This window comes from Corvus cornix, chromosome 1 (genome assembly GCF_000738735.6).
Source record: "Corvus cornix cornix isolate S_Up_H32 chromosome 1, ASM73873v5, whole genome shotgun sequence".
NCBI lineage: Eukaryota > Metazoa > Chordata > Aves > Passeriformes > Corvidae > Corvus > Corvus cornix.
Window position 1 is genome coordinate 27,719,408 of NC_046332.1, and position 17,525 is coordinate 27,736,932.

At 43.9% G+C, this 17,525-nt stretch overlaps 1 protein-coding gene across 1 annotated transcript in view; it reads left to right on the top strand.

Moving 5' to 3' along the window:
- CASR (calcium sensing receptor) overlaps positions 1-17,525 on the top strand; it is a 41,609-nt gene that overhangs the window by 21,385 nt on the left and 2,699 nt on the right. Inside the window, exons 4-5 of the mRNA XM_010396082.3 lie at positions 11,216-11,446; positions 14,859-14,982. Coding sequence (XP_010394384.1) covers positions 11,216-11,446; positions 14,859-14,982 — 355 coding nt within the window. The remainder of the gene's footprint in view (positions 1-11,215; positions 11,447-14,858; positions 14,983-17,525) is intronic.

Genomic DNA, 17,525 nt, shown 5'->3' on the forward strand with positions numbered 1-17,525 from the left:
ATACATTGCCTGGTGATTTTTTTCTTCTTTGTTCTCCAGGATTTTTTATGTACTACTTTCTGCCAATACAACACCTGTGTTTTTCAGCCTTATTTGGATGTTCTGTGTTGGATTAGTGCTTTTAGAGCCCACCATAATAAATACTGCTGTTTGAGCTCTATTTGTATGATGAGGATGGCATCAAATTACTCCCTAATTAATGAGCTTTTATTTCAATGAACACAGGCAACATTCTGAACTGATGAGTTTATCATGCATAAGGTACCATCAGTCAGTCCCTTCCTGTAGCTTGTCCATGGATTTTTTCCATTCTGTGGAGTTCAGAGGCCTCCATCCTCACTGTCCTATGCTTGTACATCACCAGAGCAGAGACTAGTCAGAAGCCTCTTTGATTTTATATAGCATTATATCCTGCATCTAGGGGTTTTCCACAGACATTATTTTTCATTTTGCTACCATTATTTTTGTCCTGATTCCTAGGAACTGAATTAATGCTTACAGGATTTGTAAGGAGGGGAGAGGTGCTGTCACTCCAGCCATCTCTCCCCAGAAGAAACTTACTGCAGTCAGTAGATCAGATTAAGTCTGTTTGGAATGGCACTGAACTGGGACTGAGGCTACTCCAGGATGCCCCAGCTCCTGAAGTTGCATGTAGGAAAGATTTTTTGGACTCTAGGGAACTAATATTACAACATCATGCTTTGGGCCACACAAATATGTTGGGGTACCATCATACAGCTGGGTCTTGATTTAAAACAGAAAAAGGGAAAATGTTAGCGGTAAAAAGTATTTTGTCATCTCTTTTCTACTCTAGAGCTAATCAAACTCACTAATTGCAGTTAATGGAAACATCACTGTCCAAACCAGCATTTTGACAGACTCAAAATGAGTTGTTTCCCCTTTTTTCCACTAAAAAAAATGTAATTACAGTTGAAAATGGAACGGCACTTGAAGGTCACATTTTTGAGTTTGACTTTAAAAAATATATTTGTACTGAATTTCATTTGACAAGATTTCACATGATGTTTTCCTATGCAAATCTTTGGTCACACTGAGCCAAATCATTATTCTTTACCATGGCACATCTGTGTGAGGTGCTGTTTGCTATCAGCTAAGCATTACGCAGTACAGGCTCAGGACTGGTGTTCTATGGACAACTGCATTTAGAACTGTAGGTGTGCACAGGGCCAGCAGGAGTTGTGGAGGACCTTGGGGAAACAAAATATCCTGGTCCCATCCTTACTGTGTCCTGCCACCTCCTAACTGATGGTTAAATCAGTCTGGAAAAGCAGCCACGCAATGCCAAAATGTTGCAAGATCATTTCTTGATTCCTTTGGGAGCCTCTGTGACTCATCAGACAGGTCTTTCAGAAGCATTTCAGACCCAGATTTGCAATGGAATTGAGGCATCTGCAAACACCAGTAAATACCTAATGGGTTTTTCTGAAGTATCTCAGTTGGACCTGACTTGTGCAGCCTCTGTTGTGAAATCCACTAGGCTTGGGTTTTGATTTCTCTCTGGACATCCTTGTAAATATGGTACTGTAGTAAATCTAATCCTAAATCAGATTACTCCCATTTTATATCAAGTTCCATTTAAAAATGCTTGCCTTTGACATTTTTGGTTTAAGTTGCTTCTACTGCTGTAGTAGTAGCTATTAATTTGTTAGTTTTGTCACCTTTCATCATCAAGAAAGCATCAAAGTTGCTGCAGGTTTTAATCAGCAGAGCAGGCTTGCTGGGCTGCTGGTGAGAAGACACATAAACTGACCCATCAAGTCCAGTTACAGGCAAAAAACTGGTCCTTGTCTTTGGAAATTCTAGGCTTCACCAGTTTCCAAGCAGACTAAGCACTCACAGCACCAAATGAGACAAGGGAAGCACCAAACACCTTCTTCTGAGCAGAAGGTGATGGTGTTTTCAGCACAGTCCACATGAGTTCCTTCTTCTCCCAATTTCTGCAAGTTTCTGTTGGAGATCCTGCTTCTCTCTCACAAAGAAAGGACATCCCGTATGTATGGGTCCCCACATCAGCACCAGTGCTGCCCCTCCTCAAGGACAGGGCATTGGTCAATGGAAGAGGCAGAGAGAGATCCAGCCCCCATCTGCCCAGGGATCATATCCTTGACAGAAGCAGAATGGAACCAATTGTCAGTTACAATATGACAATCAGCACATCTTGTCATGTCAGCTTGATATCCTGTACTTCTCTGCAGACCTGAATAAAGTCAGTTGCTTTTGCACAGACAGGGGTCTCTGCTTCTGTGAGAATGTATCACCTCTCTCCCACAAGTCACTACATGTTTCATAAACAATTAAATAATTCCATGCTTTCATCTCTCTTGAAATGGAAGACTGACTGTCCAAGAGCTATCATCACCACTTCTGGACTTCTCTGATCTTTCTTTAATTTTATTCTTCTTTTCTGATTAAATGAATAGAACTAAGAGCTTTTTTCCAGAGGAGACTTGTACTACTGGCACTAGATTTTCAGTATCATTTTCCTTCTTACTTTCATATCCTAATATTTTGTTTGTTCCTTCTGCTGCATAATGCACAGAGTGTTTTTACTGACCCGCCTACAATAATGAACAGGTCTTTGTCCTCAGCAGTTAGTTAATTTTCTTCAATAAAGGTTATGAATAGCTTAAATTATTACTTCTAACATATGGCACATTGTTTTTGTCATACACATTTAATTGTGTTATCCAATGACCTTCCTAGATTTTACAAGGAAGTCATTCTGTTCTTATCAAAGCATAACGACATTGAATGTTCTTGAGTTATTCTCAGGCTTCACACAGCTATTCTTGAGTATTGAATGAACTCTTGCTTTCACTCTGTTTTTCAAGTCAGTGCAGATCTAGCATTTCACCAGAGCTGAGATGTCCATCCCATCTTGCCAAATTTCCCTTGGAGTATTGTCAGTGTACCTCTGGCTGACTATCAACTCCTCTCTCTTTGACACCAGCCCTTCCAGAGTCTGTCTCCTTTTGTTCATCTGCCCTGTTGCCAACCTGACAGTTTCAATCCTGGAGTACAGCCCAGGCCTTGCACAGTAGGTGCTGACTGGTTTTCATTATTTTGGCATTAAGTGCTCAGTATCCCAACTACACACCAGGCATTCCTTGTGCATGAAGCTGGATGTGTGTGACAGGAAGACGTCCAAGTTTTTTGTGAGGTATTTACAGTGAGAATCATAGCTCTGTTCCTGGGTCCCTTTCAGCTTCTCCACCTGAGTTACCCTTATAGTGATAAAAGGTATTAACAGTCACTTCTTCAGAGCAGAAAACCAATAGAAAACAGGCAGCTTAGGTGGAATCTGGTCACCAGAGATAGGAGTTATGAGAATGGGCTGAAACTGTGTCAAGGGAGGTTTAGATTAGATATTAAGAAAAGATTCTTCACCCAGAGGGTGGCTGGGCACTGGAACAGGTTCCCCAGGGCATGGTCACAGCACCAAGCCTGACAGAGTTCAAGAAGCATTTGAACAACACTCTCAGGCACAGGGTGTGACTCCTGGTGTGTCCTGTGCAGGGCCAGGAGTTGGACTTGATGATCCTTGTGGGTCTCTTCCAACTTAGAATATTCTATGATTCTGTGAATATAGCAAGTGGTGTGAGGCAATGAATCACATCCTTCACTGGCTGAAGAATTCTGTTGTCTTCTGAACGGCCTTTGGAAAAAGGTGAGATTAATGGTGCTGGCATATTCTGGCAGCTTGGTTTTAAAAACAAGATCAGCACTACAACACTACTGTCCCTCTTGGTGTACAAAGGGCAGCAGGGAAGGAGGAGAGGTAGAGGGGAAGGAAGGTGCAGCTCCTGCTAGCAAGAAGAATGCTTTGGAGAGAAGGGTGAAATTCATCTTCCCCTGCCTCAGGCTTCTGGAAACAGGTGTTACTGACACAAGGGGTCAGGGCCAGCACCTTCCTGTCTGCTTGGGTCCTGTGTGTCAGGACTGCTTGATGCTTTGATAACAGCACTACCTTTCAGAGAGCCTAAGAGTTGGCCCTACATAAAAAACCAGGCAGAACAAGATATTCCAAAGTAGAGGATGCAGCAGGAATTAAGGATTTGATACAGAAACTAAAAATTAGAGTTTTGCTAGCCTGTAAATGAAGATTGACACATAGGTAGTTGAAAGTGAAAGGAAGAAAGAAAAAAACACCAAAAAACTATTGCTTCAGGTAACATTTCTCTTAAAGCATTTTACAAGCAGCTGGGCCTATTTCTTCATGACACTTGACCACAGGCAAAACCCAAGCCCTGTGCACCATGAGCCCTGGCCTAATGCAATAACTGATCTCTCAAGTCCTTACGCCTGTTACAGAATTATGAAGACAGCTTCTCCATGTACTTGATGAGGGATCCAAAACAAGAAAGGGGATTGGGCTCTCTGCAATTCAAAATGAAAGTCAGGACTTGCCATCTTGAGGACAGTTGCCAGCTTTTCATCTTCATTCGCACTTAGCCATTACATGGTATTGTTGGCTGCAGAAAAACTTTTGGTACCTATCAGTCCAGAACAGTTTTACAGGCCTGCAGAGGGATAGGTAGACAGAAATTAAAACTTAAGTGGGAAAATGTATATTAATTGTTAAGACAGGATTGCTTGCAACTGTGTGTTAGGAGGGGAAATTTTTTGTCCTTTATGGTGACAGACACCTATAAGGTGCCCAGGTTCTCTTCCATAGCAGGACCATTTGACCTAGGGAGGAAACACATCAGAAAGTAGCTGCAGAAGGAAGCCAAGGATATTAACCCTTGACAGTATATGGAGACTAGTTAAGGACCTGGCACAGATGGGACAGCTCATAGCACACCTAGATACTGATGTTTATTTACATGTATTTAAGAATTAAAAAGACTGCAGCTTTTAACAACTTTTGGTATCTCACACACTCTTGCTCTCCCCACAGCTCTACATCATCAAGTCTTACCTTCCCTTCCTGGCAGGGATATGATGGAGGTTGGCCAAGGTGGAAGTTGTCCATTTATGCTGTGCAGCTCCTCTCAGTTGCCTTTCCTTGAGCATTACTGGCCTAGGTTACTGAGCATCCCCCAAAATTTGTCTCCACACATCTCCTTCATCTCCAAGATCTTTCCGTACTTCCAGTGTTTTTCATGCAGACATGATCTTTGCTTTCTTGTTTCTATCTCTGAGCCCTAGGTTTTGGTTGCAATCAGCCTCCAAACTGGGGGATCTGTCTCCTATCTTGTTACTAATTGGCGTATTTAGGACACGCCATTATTGTTTAGTCCAGCTGCTATCAAAATGTCCAACTAGTCCATGGCATGTGCTTCAGAGGACAGCTCAAAGTTCAGCTTTGGGCATGCATACACACACACAGTTCTCTGCTATCTGACAGCGTTCAAAATTTTAAATGGATGTTTTTGCCTGCCACCAGCCTCAATACTAGTGACAGAAAGTAAGTGTATACTGCAGATCAAGAAAAGGTGGAGAAAGGAAGCTGGCAAGACAAAACAAAGGTATTAGGTGGTGTTTGTTAAAAGTGAGGACAGCATCCTTCAAATAAATGAGTTATGTCCAGTGAGTAAAATTGGAAGATTCATAAACTCTGGCAGGTTAAATGTAAAAATAAAATAAGGCAGATCAAAAAACCGAATGAGCAACAGCTTGTAAATGGGGCAAAAGCTCATAAATCCTTTTTTAAACATTTCAGGAGTAGGACTGTCTGTTGAGCTGTAGATTATCACTGCAAAAGACAAGCTAAGGCCATGACAGAAGAAAAGTGTGCTCCTCATGGACAAACTTAAGAAGGTTTATTTATTTATGGAGAACTTTAGAGGATCTGTCTAATTGAACTGACTATAGAAGAAACTATGGTACACGAGCAAAATGAACCTTGATACTTCAGGGCAAGTGAACAATATTCACCCAAGGGATCTGCCAGAGCTCACAGAAGAAGTAGCTGAACAGCTGGCTGTGGTGTCCACCTCCTCAGACGTGAAGAGTGTTAGGCCCTGAGGACAAGAAATGTGACAGAAGTGACATCAGTTTTCTAAAAGGGTTGTGGGGGAGATCCGAGGAACTAGCAGAGCCTGATTGAGCCCATTATTAGAAACTGGGGTAAAAAAAAAAAAATCAGGAAGAAAAAATAGAGTAAAAAAACAGAGGAAGAGTGACCATGATTTCTCTAAAGAGAAACCTTACCTCACAAACTTCCTGAAGTGCTTGGAAGACTTTGGGATGTGTATGGATAAGGGAACTTCTATTCATAGGGTTTGCTCAGGCTTCTTAAAGACATCCTCTGGTAGTCGGTCACCAAATTCAGAACTTACATGTATGTTGGTTGAAAGATACTCAGCAGAGTATAAAAATAAATTATGAGACCTGACTTATCTGAAATGAAGTTGATCAAGTCTATGGGTGGATCCTCAGGTCTGTCTGAACAGTAGTCAAAAAAAGCAAACACACTTCTAAGAATAGTCACACTGGAAAAGGGACAGAGAGGTAAACAGAGTGTCCTGGGGCCACTTTCTCAACCCTTTGGTGCATCTCACTTCAGTATCATGTGCATGATGAAGAAGACTGGGAATGTTTAGAGAAGGATTAGTGGAACATCTTCTGTACAAAGCATAGCAACCTCAGATAGGGCTCATCAACCTGAAAAAGAGGTGTCTGAAGAGAGATCTGACAAAGGTTTGTAGAATTGTGAGAGGCATGGAAGAGATGACTGGCAAATGACAGTTCTTTGCCAATATAAGCATGAAGGTCATCAAAAGAGATTAGTAGCTGCTCTGTTCCAAAAGAGATGAAGAGGTGCTTGTCTCATAAAATGTTGGTCTCTGTGCTGTAGGGGGTTGTGGCTGTGAAAAGTTTGCACAGGTGCAGAACACAAATGTGCAACATCATGGAAGAAAAATCCACCCAAAGGTTATCAGGTACAAAGCCTCTGGCTCAGGAAGTCACGGAGCTGCAAAATGTATGAGAGTGTTCAGGGGTAGTATCACATCACTGTATGCTCCTGTGTAGGTATTTGCTGTTGGCCACAGTCAGAAACAGGTCCTGGGCAGGTGAGCTGCCACCTGCTCTAATACAACTATATTTATGTTATGGCTTTATGATCCTCCTATAAGAGTGGAAACAACATGTCCCAGAATATCTAGCCTGAATAAAGCATGGGGTGCTGCATGGCTGGGAATGGCCTTACCAGGAATTATGGGAGGGTGAACTAGAGGGCAGCTTGCAAGTCCTTTCAGATAAGAGGTGTTTTAATTAAAAGGCATTGCAATTCAACCTGAAGTCTGTGACAGAGAGAAAAGAAAAGAAGGAAAAATTACAGAAAGAAATATCTGAAGACAGCAGCTTGCACAATGCTCTCCCTGCAGGAGCAGCTGCTCCACCAGCGGCTGATGGTATATCCAAGCCACAAGGTCAACACTTCTTCCATAAATTCTTGGTTCCAGGGTATGGTACATGTACCCCTGACACATGCTCTTGGCCTGGCTGAAGCAGAGTCTTTTAGGTCTTTGTAGATTGAGTCCTGGTTATTTATGTTTCTATCTTTAGTTACAAAACATAGTGACACATTTTTAACTGAAAAGCCTTTAGCTAATCATTGATAGTCTGGGGACTATAAAATAGTGCTGTAGTTATTCAGAGCCTACAACTTCCTCTTTCAACATTTAGTGCATATATATTCCTTGTCTGCATTTTCACCCTGTAAAGAGCAGAACTTGTGAGATACAGAGATATGATCCTGGGATCTTCTTGCTCTCTAAAAAAGGAACATGTTCTGGTAGTTGTTCATTTTACAAGCTGCCCCTCAGGATTTAGATTTGAAGCAAAACTTCGGTGTTTCCTGTAAAGAAAAAAACAGGCTTTGTTACTTCTGTTGTTCCTGCTGCCTCTCCATTTGGGATTTTAATCAAGTCACATGCCTTTCCTGCGTGAACTGATACATATTCTTCTGCTCCCTAGCTACAGCTGCAGAGCTGAAGCTGCTATGCTGTGCCTGGGGAAAGACAACATTAATTGCAAATCAGTGCTTTTATATGAATTAACAGTCAGATAGACATATCAGGTCATACATGAAATTATTTATAACCTGAATCCTCAGGTGTAGAGTGTGTGTGACCAAGGGAAAGATCCTGTCAAACTGATCCTACAAAACCCCACTAAAAGCCAGGAGTACATACTGCTTTTGAAGCAACCTAGTGTCAGGAGGGAAGGCAGACTAATTGAGGTGAATGTTCTGAAATTAAACAAACAAAAAATTGCATTCAGGGAATCCAGAAGTTCTTCACCATTCATCTTGTTGACTCTAAGACCAGTGAGCCTCCTGCTGCTGCAGCTGACCAGGAGAGGCAGGACTTGAACTGAAGAATCCTCAATATTTCTCTTGCAAGATTGTCTCCTAGTGTGTGCAGCAACTGCAGTCAAAACAAGGGCAAGGTCTCCTGTCTAAACAGGTAACAGTCAACCCAGCAGTGATACCCAGTCAGGACATCCTGGTGTCATTCAGAAGGATGCAGTACTGCTCAGAGAGAGTGCCATGCTGAGTTGGAGTGAGGAGAAACACAGCATTAGGCTCAGTGTAAGGACAAACCTGATCTGGACATCAAAGCTGCAGCTGTCACCCTGTGGTAGGTGCCAGAGCCTGCAGAGGAATGTGAGCTGCCCTGCTGAGCACCTGCACTGCTGATGGACAAAGTTTCTGGTAACAACCAGGCCAAGACTGCAGCCCCCATGCAGATGAGGCCAAAGGGAGGTGAGGCACTACAACACATCACTGTGCATCTGCAGACCCTGTCACCCGTTCTGACCTCAGAGCTGCTTCTGTTCTGTTCTCACTGTCCCCTGATGGAGCTGGGCAAGTAGCATCTTCCTGGGTACGGTACCCTGAGGTAATGAGGGGAATGAGAGGGGAGCAGTGTGGGTATTTCCTTACCCACAGCAGGCAATGTCCCAGCTCTCCACAGCAAAGTGCCAGCACAGAGCACCTTCTTTTGCTGCGTCCACCACAGGGTGAGATCTTCCAAGGACAGGTCCTGGCTCTTCAGTGAGATCATTCCAGCTGCATACCTTATGGGTGAGCTGGTCTGCAGAGGAGGGGCAGCATGGATGAGAAAGACAGAAAAAAATCCTGCCTTCTCTGTCTCACCCATTATTCAAAGACTAAATACTGTGGAAATATTTTTATATCCTTCCATCAGCATCACACAAGCTGAAAAGGTACTGTTGGCCACATCCTGTGTAGTACTACAAAGATTTTTCCGGGCTCTCTCAGGCTGGCAGTGATATAGGCAGTGAGAGGAGGGTATCTGTGGCTCTGGGGATTTTAGCTTGAGATAGGAGGATCCCAAAAGGAAGCAGCAAAAAATGAGACAATTTAGCAAAACTGACAGGAACTAATGAAGTGATTCTGTTCCCCTGTCCCTGTGTTTCCAGGTAAAAAGGATTCATCAAAACAATATTGTCTGTTCTGTCTGTGGGGTGAAGAGGGCTCTGCCTGCCCAGACAAATTGATTTAGTTTGGTTTCCATTACATTTTGCCATCCAGAGTTGTATGTTTGGACACTCGCAGGTTGGGGGGGTTACTGGGCTTACGAGCTGTCACAGGTAGTAGAACCAGAGCAGCAACTATGTTGCAGTGGTCTAGGGGCAGCTGACAGCCAGGTGCCCTCACAGTCACCTCATCTTTCCATAGGTGAGCACGGGGAGAAATCTGGTAAGTGCATAAACCAGTAAGTAACTTTTGAACAGCAATACAGTGTGGATGAATTGTATCACAGTTGCCAGTACAGGCTTGCTTTCATGCTGCAGTTTCTTAGGTCTACTTGGCAGGCTATCTAGATCATGAACTTTACAACTGCAGTTGTCCCTGGGATTAGGGACATGCAGCATACTGATTGAGAGCCAGCTGAACATGAGCCAACTGTGCCCAGGTGACCAAAAAGACCAATGGCACTGGGCCTGTATCAGCAATAGTGTGTCCAGCAGGGCCAGGGCAGTGATTGTCCCCTGTACTTGGCACTGCTGAGGCCACACCTTGAGTGCTGTGTCCAGTTGTGGGCCCTTCACTACAAGATGGACATTGAGGTGCTGGAGCACATCCAGAGAAGGGCAACAGAGTTGGTGAAGGGTCTGGAAAACAAGTCTGATGAGGAGTGGCTGAGGGAAGGGGGGCCTGTTTAGCTGATGAAAAGGAGGCTTAGGGGGACCTTATCACTCTCTATAACTCCCTAAAAGGAGGTTGTGGCAAGAAGGGGGTTGGTCTTTTCTCACAGGTAACAAGTGACGTGATGACAGGAAATGGCCTTAAGTTGTGCCAGAGAAGGCTTAGATTGAATATTAAGAAAAATTTCTTCACTGAAATGGTGATCAGGCATTGGAATAGGCTGTCAAGGAAAGTGGGGCAACCATCGTTCCTGGAAGTGTTCAAAAAATGTGTGGAGATGGCACCTGGGGACATGGTTTAGTGGTGAATACAGCAGTGCTGGGTTAATGGTTGGACTTGATCTTGGAGATATTTTTCAGCCTTAATGATTTTGTGATTGTATATGACACTTCAAGGCATGAGGTGAAAATTACAGGGAAGGACTCCTGAAAACAGGCAGAATGTAGTTACTTTCAACTATGCAACCAGGAGACAGAAGCCAAAAAAGTGGTAAGAATTCTCCAGGTCTGCCATAAGGCAAATGATCTTGATTTGTTGGGGTTTTCTTACTGAAGTGCATTGGGCTTGGGTCTTTTCAATCCAGAGTCAAGTCCGAGTTGTTTCTCAAGCATTCCTGCTTCTGAGTGATTGATCATTCAGAGACTAGAGATACCAACTGAGAGCATTTATGCAGTGGTTTTGAGAGCAGGGTGGGAGCGATGCATGGGTGACTGAAACACACCAGAGGCTGCTGCCACTTCTCTTGCCCTAAGAAAGAGCTCTGGGCTTGCAGAGGTGACTCAGAGGACCAAAGAGGAATGCTAAGTGGATGATGGGAGAGCATCAGTAAGTGTTACAGATGGGTTGCCAACCACTCTGAGGGCCATGATACCATGTGTAGTCTACAAAGTTTGTACAGGCTGTGTGTGTTCATGTGATAGAAAGCTTCCTACTGCTGTGAGTAAAACATTTGGAGAGGTTAAGGTCTGTAGTAAAGAGATTCTTCCTAGTTCTCTCCCCATAGCAGATGTGTGCTGCGGTAGGGTTGTAACACGCAGGCATTCATAGTGTCTCTCTGTCTCTCTCTAGGTTCTCAAGCATCTGCGACACTTAAATTTCACCAATAATATGGGGGAGCAAGTGGATTTTGATGAGTTTGGGGACCTGGTAGGAAATTACTCAATAATCAATTGGCATCTCTCTCCGGAGGATGGCTCAGTCGTCTTTGAAGAGGTTGGGCACTACAACGTTTATGCCAAGAAAGGGGAGAGGCTTTTTATCAATGAAAACAAGATCCTATGGGGTGGACTGTCTAAGGAGGTAAGTGCTTAAATCCTCACAGCAATGTTTTCCAGGTTTCCACAAGCTGAAATTTGAACTAGCCCTGCAGACTCCTCATATTATGCCTTCATGTCTCATTAAAAGATCCATTCACCTTACTGTATACACAGTCTCTACCACAGTCTTTCATACCCTTCTTAGACACTGAAATAACAGACAACATCTCCTCCCCTCCTGTACGTTTGATGACCCTGGGTGTTAATGTTTTAAATGAAGTCTTTTTCTCCTTGCCCAAACAGATAGAGTAGAATTTTATAGCACTGTTTCAACAGGGATGAGAAATTCATTACCTAAGTCTGCTTGTTGACTAAATCAAGTTTTCCTGAGCTCAGTAGTTTCATTGCTGAAAAGAACCATCTCTTTCACTCCCATTATCTCTGTATCAAGAAGTGTCTCTTCTTGCTCTGTTATATTTGCAACTCTTTCTTCTGGCTTCACCCATCCAGTCTCAGAGCCTTCCTCACACCCTTGCCTTGCAAACCAACAGAACAACCCCTGTCAATCTGCCTGGGTTAACTTGGACATGGTGCTCAAATAGTGGAAGATGCCAACACCTGCTACCTTTCTTTTTATTCTCCTTGAGGGTGCTTCTGCAGTCTCATAAGCAGTGATCTCAAGATGTATTAATTGACTTCAGTCAGGCGTAAGTCCTTCTCCACTGTCCTGCATATGTTAAATCTTTTCAGCATAATTATTGTCACTAGGAGCCAGGCTGTGTCTGACCCACAGGCTGGAAACATGGTGCAGACATCTCCAGACAAGAGCCAGATGAACTGCAGCCATAGCTCTGACTCACAGAGGGAATACTGAGTGGGCATATGGTTTGTGGTCTGCGAATTGACACAGGGAGTATTCACTCAGAAATGTCACTGCCAGGCCCTGCCGCGATGTTTAGATGTGTTAAACCAGCACCTGATTAATGAGCAAGGCAATTCACTTCCAGGTGATTACTCACATTGGCTGGCAGATCAGGTAATGCTTCTGCCTTAGCTACACTTGCCCAAAACAGCTACAGCATCAGTTCAGCCTTGCCTTTACTCCAGCTTCACTTCTGGTTCAAGTGCAGAGCACTCTGAAGGAGGCATGAATTGAACAGAGCATACTACCACAGAAATACTGAGCTCAGAGCTTTTCTAAGCCCAGCTGGAGACTCTAAGCACAAACTATAAGTGGAACTTTAAAAACCATGATATTCTAATCCCTCCTTCTGGTTGTTGCAAATGAAACTTACTTACTTTTCCAACAGTTAGGATTTACTGTTTTTTACTTAAACTGAATAATTGTGTTCTCTTGGTCTAAATATTTCTAGCAGTGCAATATTTAACTTCATTCTCTGTCCTAAACTGTTGAAGATGTGACATGATGTTGCTGAGTGTAATGCCAGGGCATGTAAAATTTGCGCAGTGGAGGGGTTTGTGATCCCTATGTCTGCAGCATTTGTTTTCCAGTTTATAGACTTCTAATTTCTTTCAGATAAAAGGACCTGTTCAAAAAGAGTAGTCAATACTTCACTCACTGTGCCTCTTGTCATCCCCAACAAAAGTTTAAATGTAGGTAATTTTAACATAGGAACTTCAAGCATTGGGCAGATTTGCAAAAGAATGAGTTAAGGAGTAGGTAAGATAGATAGGTTCATTTTGGCAGAACTTGATAAAACTCCCCACAGAATACTTAAGGATTCAGCCAAAGCAATCACAAAAGTACTAGCAATTCATCTTTGAGAAATGTGGAGGATGCATGATGTCTCAAAGGATTAGAGAGTAATCGTAATACCTGTTTTTAAAGCAGTTACAGGAGAGCCAAGGGAATTACACACAATTGAGTTGAATTTCAGTAACCTAAAAGACTTGATAAAAAAATTGAACAGTTTATAAACACTTAGATGATAATAAACTGATAAGAACAGACCAACATGTATTTGTCAAGATAAAATCATGCCAAACCAATTTAATTTTCCTCCTTAGAAGCTCAATCAGCTTAGTAGATAATGGGGAAGCAGTGTGTGACTTGAGCCAGGCCTTTGATTCAGCCCTGTTCAAAATCACTGTTGGCAGCCTAGGGAAAGACAACCTAGACTGATGAATTCCTCTTGATGGATGCACTCTCTGCTCAAAGACTGTCCCGAGGAACAGGAACACTGTGTTAATAGCAATAGGCACTAACAGCAAAGAGTGCTTCAAGTGGGGAGCTGCAGGGATCTGCCCTGGGTGTGTGTCCATCCAATCAATCATGTAATCCTGATGAACAACTTAGGAACAGCATTCCCAAACTCTGCTGCAGCTACATTTCAGAGTGAAAGGCAACAGAGCCAACGTTCACCTGAGCCACGGAGCGGTCATCTTTGCATAGGAGTTGCCATTACTGAGGGCTTGCTTCCCCTAGGGCTGAGGTCAGTGCCTGCATACAGGCAACCTCCAAACCATGCCTAGGACTCATTGTGTAAGTGCATCAGCACAGGAGGTTCCTGGTTGGCAGCACTTGGGTAAAGTAGCATCAAACATCCAAAAAGGTGAATGGAGGCTTCCAAACAGAACAGCCCTTAAGTATGTATGGGTCATGGTACAGTGCTAGCAGAGGAAAGTGTAGGTTTAACCCTCCTGAGCTGAGAAAGCCATGTTCTGTGTCATCTGTCTTTCCTTAATTTAGTTGGGGAAAGGTGAGCTCAACCTCAGGTCATGACTCTGTGTGACAAAGGCCCAGGCTTCCATTTATCATGCTGAAGTCCTTGTGTCAGTGCACTTCAGGCATGCAGTGAGTGTGCCCATGCAACCACTTGGTGCCAAGACACGACAATGCTCACGTGGGCTCAGGCACAGCATAAATACACAGCCAGCAGTTGACATAATTTACAGCAGCAGAGGTCTGGAAACCCTTGGATCTGTATAGCGCTACTGATTTGCATCTTTACATGCTCAGTGTTCCTAAAGAAGAAGTGAGTTTCAGAAAACCATTTTAATTTCCATAAATTATTAGCAGACAAATACGCAATATACAGGATTGGGGATCAGAAGTCAGAGCCCATCATCTCCAAGGCTGACTCAAATTCCTGTCAATAGAGATTGATTGTCTTTTCTTTTAACCATCTAATGACTGTTTTTGGATTATGTATATCATGGTCACATTCCGGTTTGCAATGCCTACACAGCACAGATTACAAAGGTCTGTTGATCTTCTTTACCATCCCTTGATGTGCTCCTTCAAAGAAATCCCACTGTAGTGGGTTAGGGAAGGACTCTTGTGCAAAATGTCTGTTCTGGCAGGGAGAAGAGGTAAGCATTTGAGGCTCTTCATCCAGCATGCCAACCAAGCAATAACACCCTTGGAAGAAGCCCAAGGTCTTGCCATAGAAAGGCACTGGCACCATTAATCTGCTTGGGCTCTTTTCTTGCAGGTGCCTTTTTCCAACTGCAGCCGGGACTGCCTGCCAGGCACGAGGAAGGGCATCATTGAGGGGGAGCCCACCTGCTGCTTTGAGTGCGTGGACTGTCCCGACGGGGAGTACAGCGACGAGACAGGTAACACCCACAGAGCTGCTCTGGGCCTTGAGCGAGGGCGGTGCCCGCCGGGCATCGCCGGCAGTCGTGCTGAAATCGCTTCCCTGCAGTGCTGGGCTGGCGCCTGCCTTGCCAAGAGGCTTCACAGAAAGTCTGAGGGACTTCTGAAAAGCTTACAGGAGATGAGTGCTGTGGTCCTCAGGTCCTGTCTACTGCTAAGCCTGATTGTCCCTTCTGCTCTGCATTTGGAAAATTGAGGCAGAGAACTTGAAAAACAACTTGCATATAGAAAGCCTCTCAGGCAGCCACAAGCAAACTCTATTGCACAGTAGCAGTAGCTTTTCTTCCTCCAAAAACCTGGAGGAGGGAGATATTCCCCATCCTAAATTCTGTAGTTACGTCTGCCTCCATCTTTTCCTCATGTTGCCGGGGTTTTATTTCATGCTTTACAAAGAAATAAAATCCATTACATCCCAGATTTCACATGCAGAGAGGAATACTGCCCTTTATGGACTCAACAACTACAGGTTCTGTTGATCACTGGCACTGCAAAAGATCAGAATCTGTGGATCCTACCAAGCACCCACAGACATGCTTTTTGTTTCTTTTGTTGGTAGCTTGGATCAAGCCACTCAGGTCCAGCAGTAGATGGAAAAGGTAACCTTAGTTTTAGAAATGGTTGAAAAATTTTGAATTTCCAACACCACTAATACTCTCTCAGTGTTGGGCACTCCCAGGGTAACAAAGGCAAGTGAATTCTATCAGGATATCAGTCGTCCCCACGCTGTAGGGCACTTGGGACCTCCTCACACCCTCTCCAGTGCACTGGTCCCAGCAAACACTGCAGACCTTCACCGAGATGAACAATTCGGTAAACTGCTTGCAAAACTGTACAAGTGTTCTTTGGGAGAATCTAATTTGTGTCCTATCAGACAGGAATGATATTTTTTTAGCATGACCATATAGTACTACAGGATGCTTGAAAGCAGCATTTTCAGATTGAATAGAAGCAATTCTGGTCATGTGTAAAAGGGGTCTTCTGGTGTTTGTCACATAATTTTGGGAGCTAGCTCTGGTGTGGAGGTGAAATTTATGGGGCTGAGGTGATGACTGTCTTCTGCCTCTACAGTTTCCTGCTGCAATTTCAGCTGACAGGAATGGTCTTTATTTCCTGAGCTTGCCAGTTTTATAGGCATAGAGAGCAGTTTTACAACCAGTTTCATCCAGCTGAGACGGGGATGCTACCAAAGGAAACAATCTGTCCTTTCCCAGCTGTTTCCTCCTACCCTTTGTCTGGGAGCAGTACTGGTGCTTGTGCAACCATAGAGCGAGTTGGATCAGGTCATCGGAGTTCCCGAAAACAAGCTCTTGGGAGGCTGAGTTTCCAACTAGAATGATAAGCTGCACGCCCTCTAGTGTTACCAACACAAAAGAGGGGGCAAGAATGAGCAGCCTTGCAGGAGGAGAGAGACCTGGTTTACCCCCTTCAGTGGCAGCACGGTCTCTAAGCCACCACAGGGCAGCAGTGAAAGCGTATCTTTAGGATGCAGTGCTAAATAGCTGTCCCTGTCACTGGTAGAGGCAGCTGGATTCCCTGCTACACAAAATTAGCTTTGCTTTGTCTGCAGCTTGCAGTTTGCAGTGAGCTTTCAGGTAAAAGGCACAAGAAAAATAAGAATTATTGTCTGAATGGATGTAAATGAAATGACCTGGTGATGACAGCTTCTGACTGAGCTTTTGCATCTAGTGCCAGGTTTTCAAATGAACAGCTTAGGTGAGGCAAAAAGTCCTTAGGAAAGCAGTACCATATCAGGTCATGGATGTTCCAACCACACCTCAAGACCAAGAGAGCTTGAAAACATTTGCCCTTGTTAGCTGGGCATTCCTGACTTTCCCATTAGCATCCACCTCTGCTCTGGAAGCTATGGTCAGCGTCTCTGTCTGTGCTCAGGTGCAAAGCCCAGAGGGTGCTTGCTGTCAAAGGGGTTTGTGAACTCACCACATCCCCTTGCCATCCTGCTGGGATCCCAAAAGCAGAGGTAATTTGAGACCTCCAACTCTCTGCTCTTAGCCCCTTTCTACTGCCATCAAAGGAGTCATGACCCTCCCTGCTGGACCACGAAACTCATTTGAATTAAAGAAGAAGAGCAGAAGCAGCAGGTCTTCGCTTTTTGATCATGCCAGCCATTGGCATGACCATGCCATCTCAGCAGGCACAACTTCTTTCATGTAGAGGAAGGAGATGGAGGCACCAATTTGCCCTTTGCAAGTGTTAATGGGACATTTGCTGGGTGTAGGGAGAGTGATACCATTAACACACATCTTCCCCTGGCATTCCAACATGAAATGAGAATGTGCTGGGAATCAAGGGCATTGCCTGCCTTCAGGGAAGAGCAATTTAAACACTAAGACTTGCCTCCATGGAATATGAAATAGGCTCTCAAAAGCATTTAAGGAGGCAAGAACGTTTTTAATTTTCTCTAGAATAGAAAAAGGCAGGACATTCAAATGATGATAAAAGTGTGAGAGGTATGAAGACAGACAGAAGTAGAAGATAAAAGTGA